The sequence below is a fragment of the Halichoeres trimaculatus genome, unplaced genomic scaffold (assembly GCF_033239565.1).
Source record: "Halichoeres trimaculatus isolate MK-OKI-2021-1 unplaced genomic scaffold, fHalTri1.1 fHalTri1_scaffold_16, whole genome shotgun sequence".
Taxonomy (NCBI): domain Eukaryota; kingdom Metazoa; phylum Chordata; class Actinopteri; order Labriformes; family Labridae; genus Halichoeres; species Halichoeres trimaculatus.
The window spans coordinates 16,472,578-16,491,180 of NW_027437194.1; the positions used below are offsets into that span (position 1 = coordinate 16,472,578).

General features: G+C 40.1%; 1 protein-coding gene across 1 annotated transcript in view; it reads left to right on the plus strand.

Moving 5' to 3' along the window:
• The window catches only part of hcn1 (hyperpolarization activated cyclic nucleotide-gated potassium channel 1), a 94,573-nt gene that overhangs the window by 66,930 nt on the left and 9,040 nt on the right, over window positions 1-18,603 (plus strand). Inside the window, exons 6-7 of the mRNA XM_074690125.1 lie at window positions 5,168-5,408; window positions 12,937-13,101. Of these exons, the coding sequence (XP_074546226.1) occupies window positions 5,168-5,408; window positions 12,937-13,101 (406 nt within the window). The remainder of the gene's footprint in view (window positions 1-5,167; window positions 5,409-12,936; window positions 13,102-18,603) is intronic.

Sequence of the window (18,603 nt, forward strand, 5' to 3'; positions counted from 1 at the left end):
AGACACCTCTACCTAAACCTGATTCAAGCATTCATTCCTTTACTTCATTTTTAAATCTCTTTGAGGGTTTCCATTTGAAAGCTTCAGTTTTATATTTAGAACAGCAGAAATCTTAAAAGAGAAAAACATTGAAAGGCAGATGAAAGAGGAAAAAAGTGCATTTACAGCTGTCATCTCCTCCGATGAGATCAAAAGAGGGAAAGAGTAAAAAAGGATTCTCCTCCTCATCCTCTATGAACCCAGACCATCTAAAATAAGAATATTTCTGTACAAAAACAAAAAAGCAGCCAGGGATAACAACTGAAACGATCCTTCTCTTACCAACAGTAACAAAATAGAAACAAGACTCTATATACACCCCTTTACAACCTGCGCTGATGTCCACTTATTTTGGCAAAAGAAGCAGCGTTTAGATGCATTCATTCAGATGAGTTAGTGCTCTGACTGTCGGACTTAAAAATGTCTGATTATTCCAGGGTCAGTTTTCAGAAATAATGTTACACCACGGAATCAACTCTTGTTAAATTCTGTGCTTGTTCATACCAAAGTTAAGGAGCATAAAACCCAAAGATATTACAGCTGGTACTTTTGTGGGGCAATTCAAGAATAAGGAAGCATCCGGTGACTATTTTGATGAGTTGGAAATGTAAAAAAAGAAAGCAACAGAAAACAGCAAATGTTAAAATTTTCTAAAAAGGAGAATCAGTTTTGAAGTCCCTGGCTGACCTCCTCCTATAGGCAGGTTATTCATGCAGAGGTCCGTGGGGGAGTACCTTCCCACAGAGGAGGAGAGGACTGAAAAGTAAAGTGAGTTTGGGATTGTGACCATTCCTCATGTAGCCCCATTAAGTCACCTTGCAGAGAGGAACGCTGAGGCGAGGAGGAGCCGCTGCACCATCCCAGACACTCACAGGGAGGTGCAGGGATTCAGAGCTGTGACTTACTACACAAAAAAAAATCCTGCCGGCTTAGTTCCCTGTGCAGAGCAAGCAAAGTTAAAATCTGCATGGAGACAGTGTCACACAGTGAGAGCTTTATGCCCACGGGAGCATGGGAAAAAACAAACTGAGTAGCCACAGAGTAGAATGGGACACAGCTAGCTTAGGTTGCTATTTCATCGTGAATGAGCCCTGGATGATTTTAGGAGAAGGTGGAAGAAGAAGGGTGAAGATACTTCAGCTGCAAAGGCAAAAAGCAAACTATGACTCATTTCTGAATTGTAAACTATTTTCTTGCACTAGAGACTTGAAATTACCCCAGATAAGTTTCAAAAGCTTTGTCTCCTGTTATGATTTTAAATGAGGTCCCTGTGGTTTTCTTACTTCTCCATGGATTGTTTACTAGCTTCAGAGCACCTTTTTCACTTTGTTGGCTCAGAGTTTTTGCACAGGAAGATACGAACAATCAGAACAGTGTTTGTACAGCCATCAAAGCAACTTTTGGCTGCTTTTATAATCTTATTAATTGGGATGCTGAATGTGATGAAAGGGAGTTTTCTTCCTTATTACACATCATAGAATTGGGTCACTTGAGTGTTGATTGAATGATTTGCCTAAATTTTTGCAGAAATGTGTATCATCTCTGCAAAGGGAAATCTGACACCTGGGTAGATCTTAGTCTGAATAAATTAATCAACATTAAGGTGCAAGAAAAGTTTGAACAAGAAAGAAGAAGACGTGTATCTCATCATCAGTGATCCTATAGCTCTTCAGCTGGTGTTACTGCGAGGTTTTACCTCGATAATTTTCACTTAGCCTTGTTAAATCCAGCCTTCACCTTCCTCCTTCCTTCCTGTCTCAGACCATCTTTTTAGAAAGCCTGATGACTAATTCCAGCCTTTATGAATTTGCCAACTCAAGCTCTCTAAGTGACCTCGCTTTTGAGACTAAAAGCAGCCTTCAACACTTAGCAAACAGAAACAATTATAGCTGACTTAATTGGATACCTCAGGATTTGTCAGAATGGCACAGCGGATGGCTCCCTCTCTGTTGTGTAAGGTTCAGCCTCTGACCTCTAGAGTAAAATGGCTAAAAGTTTTTTTTTTGTACCCTCTGGCTGTGTCCTAGTCCATCACCATTTAGCTGCAGAAATCAATACTCCTCTTCAAGTCAAACCCAGACCGACTGGGACAGTATCAGAGCTGGGCTGATTGCAGCTGAGTGTCAACAAACCAAACCATTTTTTGGGGGGTGTCAACAACTTATGGGTCAATTTGGGGACAGAGTCGGCTCCACTTGATGGCACTCAGGCTCATTTTTAGTCAGAAGAAGGGCTGTGAAATCAGTCCAAGTATACTTCAACTGATTCTGGAAAGTCTTTAGTGTCTGTGAATCCGGTTTGCTGCTGTTGGCTCGAGCAATTATTACAATAATAACTGTGCGTCAGTGGATGAAACAGCTCTGGGGTTTGGGAAGAGAAAGGTAGAAGTAATGCAGCTCAAAAATGAAACACCGTCTAGCTGAAATGTTTCAGTTACAAACTTTACTGGCAGATGTATTTTTGACTGTGTGCAAGATTAAAGATGTACTAAACTGATCCTAGTGTGAATCCGTCTCAAAAGTTAGATCTGATATCAGTGACAGAGGGCTGATCCATAGGACAGATTTAATTAACACAGTTCTATGCTCTTCCAGCAGTCTGAAGATATTTCACCCTTGTTTTAGCAACAACTCTGATGGCAACTTGTGCATTTTCAATTCCTCACTTGTACACTGCTGAGGTGTTAGTTTGCTGGAGAAAAGCCTCAAGTTACCAAACATAGTCCTCAGTGTCATCCTTGAAATAAGGAACAGGGAATGTTTAATTAATGATAATATCAGACCAGAACAGTACAGTAGTAAGGAATGCACCAATCCAGCTTTTCTGGTCCCGATACCGGTTCCGATGCCTGGGCTTTGGGTATCAACCAATACCAATCCTGATCCAATACCAGTGTTAAATAATAACCTCCATGCTCTACTGTGGGATAAGAGTACATATGGAATTACTGAAGTTAATACATATTTAAACTACAAGTTTTTAAATGTCTAACAGCAGTTCAGTTAAAAAAATGCTTCCAAATTTACAGAAATGACTATTTGATTGTAAAATTGTATGCCTTGTAGACTAAATCATAGTTTGGCCTTAGTGTCAAGTTTGGACCGATTCTTACCCACCGGTACCCAGTCTAGCTTTGAGGGGCTGGATCGGCAGCTATACTCAATACCAGGATCGGATTGGTACATTCCTAATCAGTATTGGCCAATACTAAACCCCCTGTATTGTAGGGCTGGGCGATTATGGTAAATATAAGAATTCCAATTATTTTAAGTGATATTGAAATCACAATAAATATACACAATTATTCATTTATTCAAAAACTTCAGTACTGATTTAAACACAACTTTAAAGAACCAGCAGGTGGCACATACAGTATTACTGATACACATAAGTCACACACACTCGCTGTGGCTGCACATGGAACACAGAAGAGCTATGAAGCACAGGAACTTGCATACATCTACACTGTGTGGCATATTAATTGTTTTTCTTCGATTATATTGTTTTTATGATTGTCAGATGGCAAAATTGAAATCACGATTAAAATCCAATTAATTGTCCAGCCCTACCAAATTTACAGAAATTACTATTTGATTGTAAAATTGTATACCTTGTAGACTAAATCATAGTTTGGCCTTAGTGTCAAGTTTGGACCGATTCTTACCCACCGATACCCAGTCTAGCTTTGAGGGGCTGGATCGGCAGTTATACTCAATACCAGGATCGGCTTGGTGCATCCCTAATCAGTATTGGCCAATACCAAACCCCCTGTATTGGTATCCAGACTTCAAAAGTTGCATTGATGCATCCCTATGCAGGATCAGGGTGTAAATCACAGGGAAACTTATTATGAAGTACCTCATCTGTGACCTATGACACCTTTTATATCACAAAACAGCAACCTGTAATACATGATGATTTGCAAAAAGATCATGTAATGATAACTTACAATGTCTGATTCACCAAATACTCCATGCCCCCAAAAAGTAAAGTGTAGGAAAAATCCCGCCCCTCAACAAGAAGTCAGGAGTTAGTTTGCCTATGGGAATATTCAGCTTACTTTATTTATATTGCATCAATTTACCAAAAATGATACAAGTTTGATCAAAAAGGAGCGTTTTGAGCCAACTCTAAAAAGTAGAGGAGTGCCTGTTAATTGTCAGAGTAGTTATGATTCGCCATGACACAAACAAACAGGGTCCTCTGCTGTCTTAAAAAGGTGTTGTGATTCACGCTTCATCCCAGATTTGAATAATCTCTTACTCTAACCGTTTATCCAAGTAAATCATTTCATATTATTCTGGCATTTTTGGCAGGAACCTTGGGAAGTTAAGAAACTCCTCGTCATTGCTTACAAGGTCATTCTGGAGTCCAATAATTCATTTTAGGTTACATCAGGATATTGTCAAATAGAGTTCTGTTCTTTCCAACTCTCTCCTTTCCTCTGTCTTGTCTTTATTCCCACCATATGACAAATCTTTAAATAGGCATAGCCAAAGATTGTTTCCCCACGAGGCCTCCTGGCTGGGCATGAAAACTGCTTACTCTCTAATTCATTAGTTCTGGTGCATGATTGAGGTCAGAGCCCCGTGGCATTAGCTGACACCGGCATCTGAGACAGTGCTAACATCTCAAGCTAGCAAGCGTCCCCAGGATTGGTTATCTCCCTGTCAATGTCCTGTTGTCACTGGAGGAGAGTTATCCGTCAAGGGGGGTCAACAACACACCAACACAAGATGCCAAATGCCCTGCGCTCCATCTGCACAGCAACAGAGATGTATGGGTAAACAGACAACACGCTCCTAATCTCCTGCTGGGTCTGAGGGGACAGGATGAGAGCGGAGACGTGGCCTGCAGCCGGCCCCACAGGGCAAACTCATCAGGATGTGGCTCGCGTGCCAAAAAGTTTCTTCTCAGGGGCGATGGGAAGTGCTTTAGAAGTATTAGGGATAAAGCAGCAATATGCATCCAATTCATTTGTGCCCAGAGATAAAAGAGGAGGAGATGAAGGATTTGTGGTGTTTATGGCTGACTATATAACTTCAACTTCTTTTTTCCAGTTAAAAAAAACACAAATGACCTAATCATTCATCTATTTTCAACCTAAATATCTTTTCTTCTCTTGCAGGAAATCGTCAACTTCAATTGCCGTAAGCTTGTGGCCACCATGCCTTTGTTTGCGAACGCAGACCCCAACTTTGTGACGGGGATGCTGAGCAAGTTGAAGTTCGAGGTCTTTCAACCCAATGACTACATTATCAGAGAGGGCACAGTGGGGAAGAAGATGTACTTCATTCAGCACGGCGTTGCGAGTGTGATCACCAAATTTAACAAGGAGATGAAGCTGACGGATGGATCGTACTTTGGAGGTACAAACAAAAACACAAAGATTTGACCACAAAATGTTTTCGCTTTGTTTGAAATGTTTGGTTGAATTTCATAACAGAAATGGAGTAATGTGATTTAAAACTGGCTCGTCTTACATCCTCATATGAAATGTGAAAGTGAAATGTCAAATGTGAATTATACATGCTGGCACCATCATGCGTGCACCACCCTCACAGTTAAACATGCATTTCTGCAGAACGCTCATACAATTAAGTGTATATATAGAGAGATGTGACTCTAGCCCGGGGTTGTGCGTTTGATGCCGTTTGAAGTGAACTTATTGTGGATGTAGATTCTCATTAACCAGTGTTGGACGTTAGTCAGTTTCTGCTGTTACATAACCTCTCATCTGGCTGTTGGAGTAGGCCAAGGCGTGGATCAGGCATCCCTACGGACACACATAGAGGATCCTCCCCCACCCTCGTTCTCACCCTCTCATACACATGCATGAACTCTTCTCCCTCCATACGTTCTTCGTGCTGCTGCCTGTGCTTGACACTGACAAGAGCAGCATGTCAGAAGCCAGGAGCTGTTTCCTCTCTTCTCTTTTTTCCTTCCTCTGTCTTTTTTTGTTACTTCTCTGATCCAGACCCATTACCTCTCCAAAACATTCCAGACAGCATTAATGTTTAAGAAGTCAAATGTAATTGCATCGCAAGTTGTTTACTCAGACATGACATTGCCTGCCTGCAGATTTTGTCAATGTGAAAGCAAAGCAAAGTTTCCTATTTTAGAGGTTCTTGCATATTTTATCTCACAAGTTCATCCCCACTATGGAGGCAGGCTGAGGAGTCTAAGAATACCTCGGCTTTGGTGTGTCTGCTGCATGCAGCGCTCGTCTCACAGGCAAACCAGGGGAGGGGAGAATCAAAAAGAAAATATTCGTCTATCTTGCTTTTTTTGTTCACAACACACAAGGGCTGTCAAAGTTAGCGGCTTTAAATATGGGATTGCCTCAGGAAGGGGGGTGTTTCAGATTCTACATAGAGTGGACATGTCATATAAGAAGAAATGTGCCAACAATTATTCCTGTGGGGCTGGTGCAGCTACAGAGGCATTCTGCCAGAGAGCCATTGTGGCGCAAAACAAGTGGACCGTGTTAAAGAAACTAAGCAGAAATGTCAGGATAAAACCTTGGGCAAATAAAACTCTGACAAATGGATCGTAATGGCAGTGAATGTGGCGGCATTTATCAAACTGTTTCACAGAAAAAAAAGCAGTTTGAATACTTTTTCTCCCCAGTTAGAGGACGGTTGAAATGATGACTTATGACACTTTTATCTGCTAGTTTTGGGCTCATGTCAGAGTAACAAGGAGCCTTGGGGAGGGCTAGAACATGAAGTTTGATAATTTCCCAGGTTGTTTTGGAGACTATAATCTTAAAGAGTACTTCAATCTGCAGTATTTCAGGGCACAATAAATAGAATTTAACAAGATGAAAAACAACTAGGAATGATCCATAAATAAAGACTTGTTTTGAGACTCAGTCTGTAAAGCTTACAAGCTGCCATGCTGTGTCTGTAAGAATACAGCCTTACTCATAGTGATGATCAAAAGATATCTCTGCTTTGAATCCAAAGTTTCATGTGGCTCATAGCAAGTTTTAGCCCATTGTTTACATCTAAAAGGGCTCTAAACAAGGATATCCAAACTGACTTATTCCAACAGAATCATATCATGATCATATCTCCAGGTAAACAATGTCTTATAATTTGCTTAGTGTGGCTAACATTATCAGGGTTTGCAGTACCAGACTTCTGTCCTCCTCTGTGGTTAGGGTGACACACTGGTTTTGACTATTCAATGCTACAATCAAAGGTTATGTATCAGTCTTATCAGATTCAGCATATACAACTTCATTTCCATTTTTTTCTGGAGCAAAAGTCTACCAACACGTCTTCAATCAGGAAATATTTCCATCCATTAACTATTAAGCACAGCTACTGCCCCACCCAGAGGCAGGTGGCTGCATTACAGCTCAGCTACAATGTCTGACCAGCATGGAGGAATTAAATAGTACTTGATATATCACTAATAGTTCAGGTGTTGAATAAATTGACGTTCCTTTATTTAGTTGATTAAAGATGCACAGCTCCAGTTCTGGGCCACCCAGGTCTTTGTTACTACTCCACAAGAAAAAATGTATTTGGTCCTTGCCTCAGTTCCATCAAGGCATCAGATCTGAAGGGTTTCTAATTGAGTCAGTGGGTTAACTCACTCTGACTTTGCTTCATCCCGTTTACGCCTCAGCTCCAGGGAGCCCTCTGGATCAAACATGCAAGACTTATATTTATGCTGGATGCTGGTTCAATGACACATCAATTCTGCATGAAACAGACTGAGGCGGATAGGAAGACTTTGAGAATAAAAAAATTAAACAAATCAAGTTGACACCAGATTTTATTTAACTGTATGATAACAAACTGACAAAATGGGTAGAGCCAGACCAAGAGTCAACAGGTTTTAGTTTTACAGCCCAACATGAATGAAGAGAGACTTATTGTGGGGGTGCAAACTTCAGTCGGGGACAATCTAGTGTATTCCTGGTGTCATCTAAAAGGAACCTTCATTTCTAAAATCATAAATGGGTGGAGCTGTTTCATTGCTCCACTGATCAGTCACCAACTCTGGATTTTTTAAAGATTTCCTACAAGCTCTGCAATAAATATCCCAAAGTTAATTCTGTAGCAATAGTCATTATTTATTGGCTCTGTCAGTTCGGGTTCTCATTATAAACGGCAATTCCCAAATGACAGCTGGGGCCATATTGATTCAGTAGAATACAATAAGAGTTCATGAGTTCAATTAGTCCACTGAGAAGCTGAGGAGCATCTGAAATCTGATCAGCACTAGAGAAAACAATCAACATGTCGCACAGCGGATGTTCCCATTGAGCCAATCTTTGAATCTTTTAATCAAAGATGCGTTTCAATTGTCCAAGAGAAATCGTGCACTTCATTTCACCGTGGTCTGTTGGTGCCCAGCCACCTGCTGTTGCCTTCTGCCCAGCTGGTGTTTCACCCCGTCTGTATGGCATTAGTTATGAGTTCTGAGTTGGCAGCAGCTGGTTGTGCCAGGCACCTTGCTCTTCTCCTCTTTTCTCAGATGATTCACACTCTCCTTACAACCAGGCCAACGCATGGCCAGAATAAGAAATCAGTGAGATAGAAACAGGGGGAGGCAGCAAAACTGAGTCAGGCCACATGAAACTATTAGCATAGTAATGAGGAGGACATCTTTGAGGACAGTAGGTCAAAAAGCACCTCCATCCACGGTCAGCGCCACGCCTGCATGCTAAAAAGATATCATAGTAATCACTCCCAGGCCACCGTAGATGGGATTACATATCAGTGCCACACAGCTCTGCACTGAAGTCACTTTGAGAATAAGAGACTAATAGAGTGTAATGCTAGGACAATGACAGACAGTGGATGAAAATCCCTACTGGGCTTTAATGTCTGAGTCATGTGGGACATCCTCTCCTCAGCTGCTGCCATAAGGGGAGAAGGGCAACAAGGCGGGGTAGGTTGCCATGAGAGTACGTGACACATGAAGTGATGGCAAATTATCAGCAATGCTCCTGGGGTCAGCGCTGACGCTCCATGGTGAGGCAACTGACACGTGTCAAACTGCATTATGGGGACTGTTAACAGGGCCTGGCCTCACACAAACACACAAACACTCCTAGGACCACAGATGTGCACACACGTGTGTTTGAAATGCCAGTGTGAAGAGGTTTAAAATGTCAGTCTGCTTCCAGTCTGCAATTTTGTCAAATTTGTCACCTGCTGGTTGAAGTGGTCACCTAAAATTGAGCCTGAAACACCATTTTTATCTGTAAGAAAGAGGCAAAGTAACAGAAAATACTTCAACAGTCCAACCCTGATTATAAGAGCCTGAAATTATCTTAACACCTTTAGTTAGCAGCATCATAGACAAACTGTATGTTCTGCTAAAACTGCAGAACTCCTGCTCATTGTCAGCTCTCTGTCAGCTCATTGTCAGCGTGATCCCTTCATGTTCCCAAACAATCACTCAGCACTGGGGTTCAGTACAGCCTGTCAGAATGAATTAGCACAGTTTGAAACTGCTTTCCTAACAGAGGAGAGCAAAAATCAGAGAAAAAGTTTGATCTGCTGCTGTTGCTTGAGCCATTAATCTGCTTCTGGTAATACTCAAACTCTTTGACATGAGCAAAGAGGCCTGTAGTTAAATTTCCTGGACTGTAAAAAAAAAGATGGTTCAACAAATCAACTAAAAAATACCAATGTTGTGTTGCAAGATTTTTCTTCAAGCTGCTATTAACTGCCTTTAATCAAAATAAAATTTTAAGCTCTTTTTCCATCTCAGCTACATAACAGCCCACATCAACACGAATAAAACTGTCTTTTCTGAGCAACACTGACTTAAGTGCTGTACCAACAGAAGTTTAAACAAACCGCTCCCCTGAAACCTGACCTCAGGAGGCCTTATTTGTAAATCCAGGAAATGATTGTGGGCAGCTAGACAGTTAATGCTCCTCAGGGATTTTTGGATTATCCTCTTTCAGCTTTGTCTAAAGCATTCTGAAGGTTATTTGTTATTGCATCCCAGACATTATAATATAATACAGAGATGACAGACAGACAGCAAGACTCTCAAGTTAACAGAAACAAACACACACACATAAATAATACTTGGTGTTAAACTACTGGATTTCAGATTGTACCTTCAGGCCAAGACTTCTGTTTTCCTGTGCTTCCACTGTTTTTGCAATATTTATACAGTGGGGGAAGTAAGTATTGAATGCATCAACTTCTCATCACATTTGTTTCCAAAGATGCAATTCAAACAAAATTTTTACCAGACATTGGTATTAACTCAAATAATCCACATATGAAAAGAAATCACAACGTTCAGGTCCATAAATAATGATTATGTGGAATTAAGTATGATAACACGGGAAAAAAGGATTGAACACACCATGGAAAGGCTGTATACTTAGGCATAGAAATGCACCATACCACCTGAAATCTGTCAGTAATTTTTACTTGAACTATCAATTAGTGCAAACCAACATTGGCTGGGCTAGAGCAAATTGATGGTCGGATAAAAAAGGTCGTTTTTTTCACCAAGCAGTTAAATACGACACACCTCATGATAGGTAAAGGCAAAAAGCTCTCTGAAGCATCAGAATGGAACTGGTTACAGACTTATATCAAAGCACCTGAATATTCCAGTCAGCAACGTTGGGGCCATTATTCGCAAGTGGAAGAAGCACCACATTACCATAAACAGACCACGCACAGGATGGCAAGACTTTATGACCAGGGAGTCAGACAGATAGTCAGAAGAGTACTCAAGAAGCCAAGGCCCACCCTGAAAGTACCCCAGAGAGACTTGGAGGCAGCAGGTACAATTGTTACAGAGAAAACAATAGGCTATGCTCTCCAACACAATGGCCTCTATGGACGCTCAGCCCGCAAGACTCCATTCCTCAAGAAAAGGCACGTTGAAGCTCTTATAAGTTTGCTAAACAGCATCTTGACAAACCTGTAGAATAATGGGAGAATGTTGTCTGGTCATATGAGACCAAAATTGAACTTTTCTGCTGTCATACTACATACCATGTTTGGAGGAGAAATGGCACTGCACATCAGCAAAAAAACACTATACCAACAGTGGAGTTTGGAGGTGGACGCATCATGGCATGGGGTGGTTTCTCATCTCACGGTATTGGCAAACTTCATATAATAGATAATTGATTAATTCCACATAATCATTATTTATGGACCTGAACGTTGTGATTTTTTTTCATGTGTGGAATATTGTAGTTAATACCAATGTCTGGTAGAAGTTTTGTTTGAATTGCAGCTTTGGAAATAAATGTGATGAGATCAGATATATGGGTATACAATGTAGCTAAAACTTTAGCTTCTGTTGGTTCAAGGGGGGAAAATGTTTTTTTTTTCTTTTTCTAAAGACGTGTTTTTGTTATTTAGAACAGTATAGAAACCTGCTTTCTGTTATCTAACACACAGATGACAACATTTAGACTTCCCTGATCCCTGTCAGTCCTTTTATGTCTCTTGTTTCTCCTGCTTTGAGAACAGTTACCCAGATATCGTCTTTGTCCCTGTGTCTCCTGTTGTCTACATGATAATAGAGATACCACTTAAAGGGAGCTTTTCCATTATAACAGTGCTAACACCTTATTCACACCCACAGCTTGAAGGTGATGCTCTCACACCCTGCAGACTCAGAGCAGTATTTTCATGACAGCTCATGGCAGGGCCGAGAAAGCTCACACTCTGACATGTTAACATTTAGTGATTTAATGAAGGGGAGATTAGAAACTGGAGATAGCACAAAATGTGGGTGGAGGTTGTGTAACGCTGGCAGTTGAAGAAGACTGGAAAGAAATCAAGAACAGAGGATGGGTGAAAGACAAAGAAAAGAAAAGTCCGTCTGGAGATGTCTGAGGCTCAAGTCCTACACATACGAGATGTGGCGAGGGTTTTGTTTTTTAAGTTAAATCTGAATGGGTTATGTTTTTCAGGCTTGCTCCAGGAAGTGACCTGGGTAAAACAACACAGCGCAGGTGGAGGTGCTGACAGCTCATTTCATTTACAGTCAGGTGCAAAACAGGAGTAAACTGCTGGAATAGTGTACATTTTTTTTAATCTACCAAAAGCTGCAACGCATTCTTTGTGAATCCCCCCCCAAAGGGTCAAGTTGGTGCATCGTAGGAAACACATTTTTCTGTCTTGAAACTTTGAGCTCACATCAGTTGAAGCTGAATTAAAAGCGGGACCTTTCCCTCACATCAGGATTTCTGTTTGTGATCATTTAATTGCTGTTAGAGGAGTTTTAAATTAGTATTAGTATTAACAAGCACTCTGCCCCTCAGAGATAAATTTCTGATAGTTAAGGTCCTCTTGATTAGCTGAATTAGGCTTGCATGTGGGGTCAGAGTGGGGTCCTTTTCAATTCTAAACCCCACTGAGTAATCACAACATCACAGTTTGATGAGGAAACATTCAATCCAACGTGACATTTACACCTGAGATGAACCTGTACTTTTTTATTGCTGTTACATCACAGTTCCCAGTCTAGTATGTGTAAGAAAACAGAGTGAACAGACTGCAGGAATGCTGTGTAACATACTCATGGTTGTATATCACATTAGAGAATTGATGCAGAGCAGTGATGCAGTACTGCAACAAAGCCTGACAGGCTTTTTTAAACTGACTACTGTATTATATTATGGGACCATTAGGCCTGAGCTGGATGATAAATTATCCTTGTGTAATGTAAGTGACAGCAGCACTGATTGGCTTCTCATTTTATTTACATTCCCATTAGCCTCTGCTGCTGTACCTTGTGTTCTGGAGGTTCATCTTTATGGTAATCTGTTCTGTGATGACTGGGATAATTCCTCCTCAGTCTCTGTGAACTCTCCTCTCCTGTTACTGTTTTTCCATTTGTAGAAATGATTTTCCTTTGTCTGTCTCTTTTCCTGCCGTGCAGAGATCTGTCTGCTCACCAAGGGCAGACGGACGGCGAGTGTGCGTGCTGACACCTACTGCCGACTCTTCTCCCTCTCTGTCGACCATTTCAATGAGGTGCTCGAGGAGTACCCCATGATGCGACGCGCTTTCGAGACAGTCGCCATCGACCGATTGGACCGCATTGGTAAGACCTGCCTACAGTATATTCTTGTCCTGTACTGATTGGTCGAATCTCTTGCCTGTCATCGTGCCTTGTTGTCTTGTCTTTATCAGTATTTGTTTGCCTTTATTCATCATAAAAGCATTGTGTCTGCCATCTTGTGCTGCATGACCTGTATGCTATTCTGTTCCTGTTTTATTTTGTCGTTGTTTCGTTCTTAAACTTCCGTCTCTTTGTCTTAAATAACATAATAGAAACTCTGTTGTTACCAGCATTAATCCTTCTAAAGAACCAAAGTAGAGTTTTGTGGTTGGATTAACTGGAAGGCAGTGCATGTCGCTGTCCGGGAGGGAGTCACTTCGCCCCCTCGTTGGCTTGGTGTTGACCCCCCCGCTGGATGTCAGCGAGTGGATGGAAGCTAACCTCACATGCATGTGTGTCCGGCCCTCTTTCCACTCATCTGCACTCCTGGGTATGAGCAGCACCCCGCTCCGTATCAGAGTTCTCAAAATCAACCAGGCCCTGTGGAGAGAAAAACAAAGAGCAGGGCCAGGTCACATCAGGGAGTCGTTTCAGGCTCTAACAGCCCCTCATACATCAGGTCCAGCCCAGTCTGCCAGCAGGCAGGACCCATTAAAATGTAATCCCTCCCCTTTGACAACAATACTCCCTTATGTCTGATACAGCAACAAAACTTTGCCATGATAGATCAAAGCTGAGTTAAAGAGGTGATATTTCTCACACACGGAAACCTGTCACGGTTTTAAAAAGGGGCACATGTATGTGACACAAACAGGGCAATAATTGGTTGCATTGACCCTTATGTTGCACAATCCCCCACTCCTTCTGTAACTGTCTGCTCGACTACATTAACTGAAACTGACACATTCATAAATAAAACATGTAGAGGATACTAAGCTGTTGTGAAAGTGTTGTCCAGAAGGATCATTTTTGAGTTGCAGGCTTAGATTTGATGGCTTTGTCACTGCGTTACTTTGGCTGCAAATTTTTCTGAAATCGCAGTTTCTCCTTTGATAAATTTGTATGTATTGGACATTTACATCTGTATTTCCGATGGTCTTCTCAGGGGCTGTACTGAAAAGCTTATGAGCATTTGTGTTTCTTATCACGTGTTCATCTATTTATTGTTAATTTAACCAGTTAGGTCCCTTTGTAAGGGCGACCTGGAGTAAACAGTCAGCAGCTTTTTACAAAAACACAAAAATTGCAGACACAGTAAAAAAGAGAAACGATCAAAGTCAGTTTTATAACCAGGAAAGTTGGGAGGAAAAAACATCTTGTAGGCTCTCCATCAAAGTTTTCATTTCAGGTTTCATCCAATACCTAAGATTTTATTGCAGACAATAATGACAATATGATAAAAGTTGAATTAGTACACATCTATTTGAAGTGGTCGTAAACATTTGAATATAACAATGAAAAAATGTTCAAACACCCCATTCTACTGAAAAATATGACAAAGAATCATCATGATTCACCTCTTTAAGTATTAAACAGTTTTACAGTGCATAGATTTTAATTAAAAAAAATGGAAATAGATGAACTTTCAAGTCTGTAAACACTAGAACTTGGCTGCATTAACCCAGTGGCAATTTTCCTCTCTATTCTCAGGCTGGGAACTGCAGTTCCTGTAATACTGCTGTAATGTTGTCTTCTGGTTGTCATGCCCACAGACTATATCAAACATAGGTATTATCTCAGGGATGGCTTCAATTGGTTTCTGTAGCCGTGTTCTGAAGCCCAAACAATTTTGGAAATATGGGAAAGAGGCGGAGCTTAGGCAGGCTTTAAGCCTCTTTGTTGACAGCTACACTGCATCAACCTGTCTTTAAACTCCCAGCACTCCTTATTACATGGCTTTTCTGTAAAGACAGACTCTCTCTTTGGGGCCTTAAGTGGAAACTTGAAGAATGAAAGATTTCTGCCCTTCTGTACTCATTAAATTTTTTAAGATTGGACACTGTTGCTATTTTATCTTGTTTAAAAACACAATATTATACAGCTTGTGATAATTACAGTGCCTCTAGATTGAAAGATTAGAACACATAGATTTGATTAGGAATGGGCATTTCAAGACAAAATACTACTGGATAATCACTGGCGTCCAATCAGGGATAAGTTGACCTCCCCACCCAATACCTAATGGTACTTTTTCTTTTGGATGAATTTATTCCAATGTAATTCAGAGGCTTGTACAGCTTAACAGTCTGGCGGTAGCATTAACCAGAACCAGAACAAGGTGCTGCTGGTAGCAGTTATTAGCAGCCATCACTGGTCATCCACAATGAACATTTTCCAGGATGTTTTGTGATGTGGCAGCGTGTTTACATTCCACAGTTTCAGTCTCTGCTATTTACTCTGTTTCCAAATTAACCTCAACCTTACGACACGTCACAGCCACCGTCTGTTGGAAATTACAACCTGGCAAGTTTCTTTGATTTTAAATAAAGTAATAAATTCTGAGTCTCTGATGAATCAAGAGGTGTAGGCGAGGTGTAGATTGTCAGATGTTCTATGTCTGTGGGACCTCAAAGCAAGAAGACAACAGTATAGCATTATAAATACACCTGAGCTTCTGACCCTTAATGTGACATCAGAGGAAAATGGCCACCATGTGAATGGGGTGAATAAAAGACAGAACCTGACGAGATAGAATGAATCATTTAAAACAATGTAATCAAGAGTATTTTCTTAAGGTGTGTGAGAAATGTTCTGAGTAAAAACTAAATCAGCTAAGTGCTAAGAGGTGGATTTGTTAAATAAGCTCTTAACAGATGATTTATTGTGGTATAAATCTGCCTCAGTCTGTGGCTTCAGGATGCACCAATAAAGCTGCCTCCTTATCAACAAATACCTGCAAATAACACTACAGATGATAATGCTTGGTGATTTGTTCCCCTGTTTTATTTGCGAGGAAACGTTTCCTGAGTACAAAACTTAAGTTGCATTATGATAATGTGCCAATGTTGTCTCACATCAGTGGTTAAGCTTGCATTCTGTATCTACTTTTTGATCTGTTATTCTTGTTTTTCTTTGTCATGGCTTTGTATTTGTGTGTTTTCTGCCCGACATAGGCACATGTACACATTTTCATATTTTAGACCCTATTGAATTGTATTGCGAGATCAGGGTAAATAGATATTGCATCACTTTAGCAACAAGTACTTCTGGAATAGAATCAAATCAGGAAGTTATGACAGAGTGTGTCACTGTTGAGACAACCTTTTCTTCTCAGAGTTACATTTACATACATGGAGGTTATTTTATGGGGGGGTTAATGGTAGCAGATTAGCTGGAGCTGAAGCAGTTAATAAGGAACAGTAATGCTAAATGTCCACCACGAGTGCTCGTTTTCCTATGGTATCTGCTAACTGTAAGGCTAATGAAACTACAAGGAAGATTTGAAGTAGAGAAAACAGATGTTTATTTTCTACAAATAAGGATGATTTAGATTTAATTAATTTCAATTTAAGTGTTACGCAAAGTTTGCACTTGACAATTATCATACAGTAGTACATGTGGATGTAATTCAAAGAAGACAAGGTTGCATGTTTTTGGCATAACTAAAGAAATTTGTAATTCCTTTTTGCCCTGCAGTGAAATGTATGGATCTTTTACCATACCATATGCCCTTTGACCTCAACAGTCCAAATCTACATTTGCCCTTTTTCTGAGAGCCACCAGCTGAGTTCACAGTAGCTACCCAATCTGACCGACACCTCTCAGAGAGACAAAGATTCGATCCATCCTTTCAGACTAACTGTGAAGGGGGTTTTGTCTCATACAAGGGAAAATACTTTGTCATGATCCGTGCTGGTTGTATCGTTTCTATATATGAACTGCATTTGGTAACATGCTTGTCTTGCTCCAAAACGGAAAGAGAATAAAAGTAACCATGCTTTGAAAACAATAACATGTTGCACATTTGACTTTATCTTTTATCTATCTAAAAATTATCTGACCAGGAGTCCGTCTTGAGACGAGCACATCTCGTTTTCAAGAGTGTCCTGGCCGACGAGTAGGCATCAGGTAAACACTTTATTCCAATTCCAATATTCGAACAGGGACAAATTGACCTTTAGAAGCTTGCTAAATGGATCCGGTCTCAAATCCATCCTCCAAGACTTTGACTTATCACTGAAGGTTACATTAACTGTTTAATTCCTGCATCAGTAATGCATAACTCAAGTCACCCACACCAGTCCTGCAGATGTTTTGATGGACACATTCAAAATGTCAACAACTAAGACAATCAAAGAAACAAAAACACACATCCAGTGTCACATGCCATGTTTATTTTGTGACAGAATAATCGACTGGATTATGAGCACATGCTAGTGTGACATTACTTTAATTTAACCTTTGAACGCTTTGTTCAAAGTGTTTTCATAAATTAAACCATTCCTGCAGATTAGTAAAGACTTTACTAATGCAATGCCACAAACAGTTTTTTGTTATATGTAGATATCCCATTTCATTATTTATTCATGTTTTCATCAATAGAAGAGTTTGTTTCTGATTGTCTGACTTTGAATAGGAAGTCTGTGTTTGTGTAAATAATCAAGGAGAAACCGAAGATTAGTTCCTCTTTAATGTTGTACAAAGAAAATCCCAAACAGGTAGAGAGTGAAGAGAGTAAACTTCCATGTTGTGTGTTTGTAAAAGGAAGGAAACTTTTCATGATGATTATTCTTTGTTTTAACCATCAATTGTGTTATTTTTCTTGTCAAACCTTGATTGCATGCTTATATTGATTTCTTGCCTTCATTATTTCTGTGATTTTTAAATCGTAATTTTTATGTTTCTCATGTTGTTGTTTATTTTTGTGATTCTTTAGTATGTAAATTGGCTTTTATACTGTTATAAGTGAAGTATGTTAAAGTTTCAGATATGGGTATTACTGAAACAGTGTCATAAGCTTCATATCAACAGTTGAAGTTTGCATATTGAATTTCACAGAATGTCTAACACAGTGCAGTCAAATGTGATTTCAAATGATCATTCAACCCATATCTGATCCATTTATGTTGTGGGTATTTATTTATTTTCATTATTTTTTGTGTGTATGTGTGTGAAAATAAGTAATTTCTCTTTAGTTGTGATTGACAGTTACATTTTTTTTGTTTGCTTGGTTGCATTAGGTTTTCAAGAGTTAACATTTCGTATCGATGTAAGGGATAATGTATTGTGAACGGGTGGCTGTGCATATTTTATTATCAACAGGGTGAGCAAGACCTTGGTGTTATGCATTGAGGTCTTGTTTCACTCTAAAAGGAGAAGGTGCATAACCCCCCGTGTATTTTACATTATCTCACTTATTACCCGGCTACCAGGTCAAAATCAAAACAAAGACCAGTTGATGTGAAATATTGGTTTAAAAGAGCTTTTAAATAAGGGATCTCTTGATCTGATATTGATACTAGGGGTTGGTCAAACGTTCAAAGACCTTGATCAGGCACAGGTGACAAATGGTCGATCCATGGGGCAGATCTTCGCAATTAGATG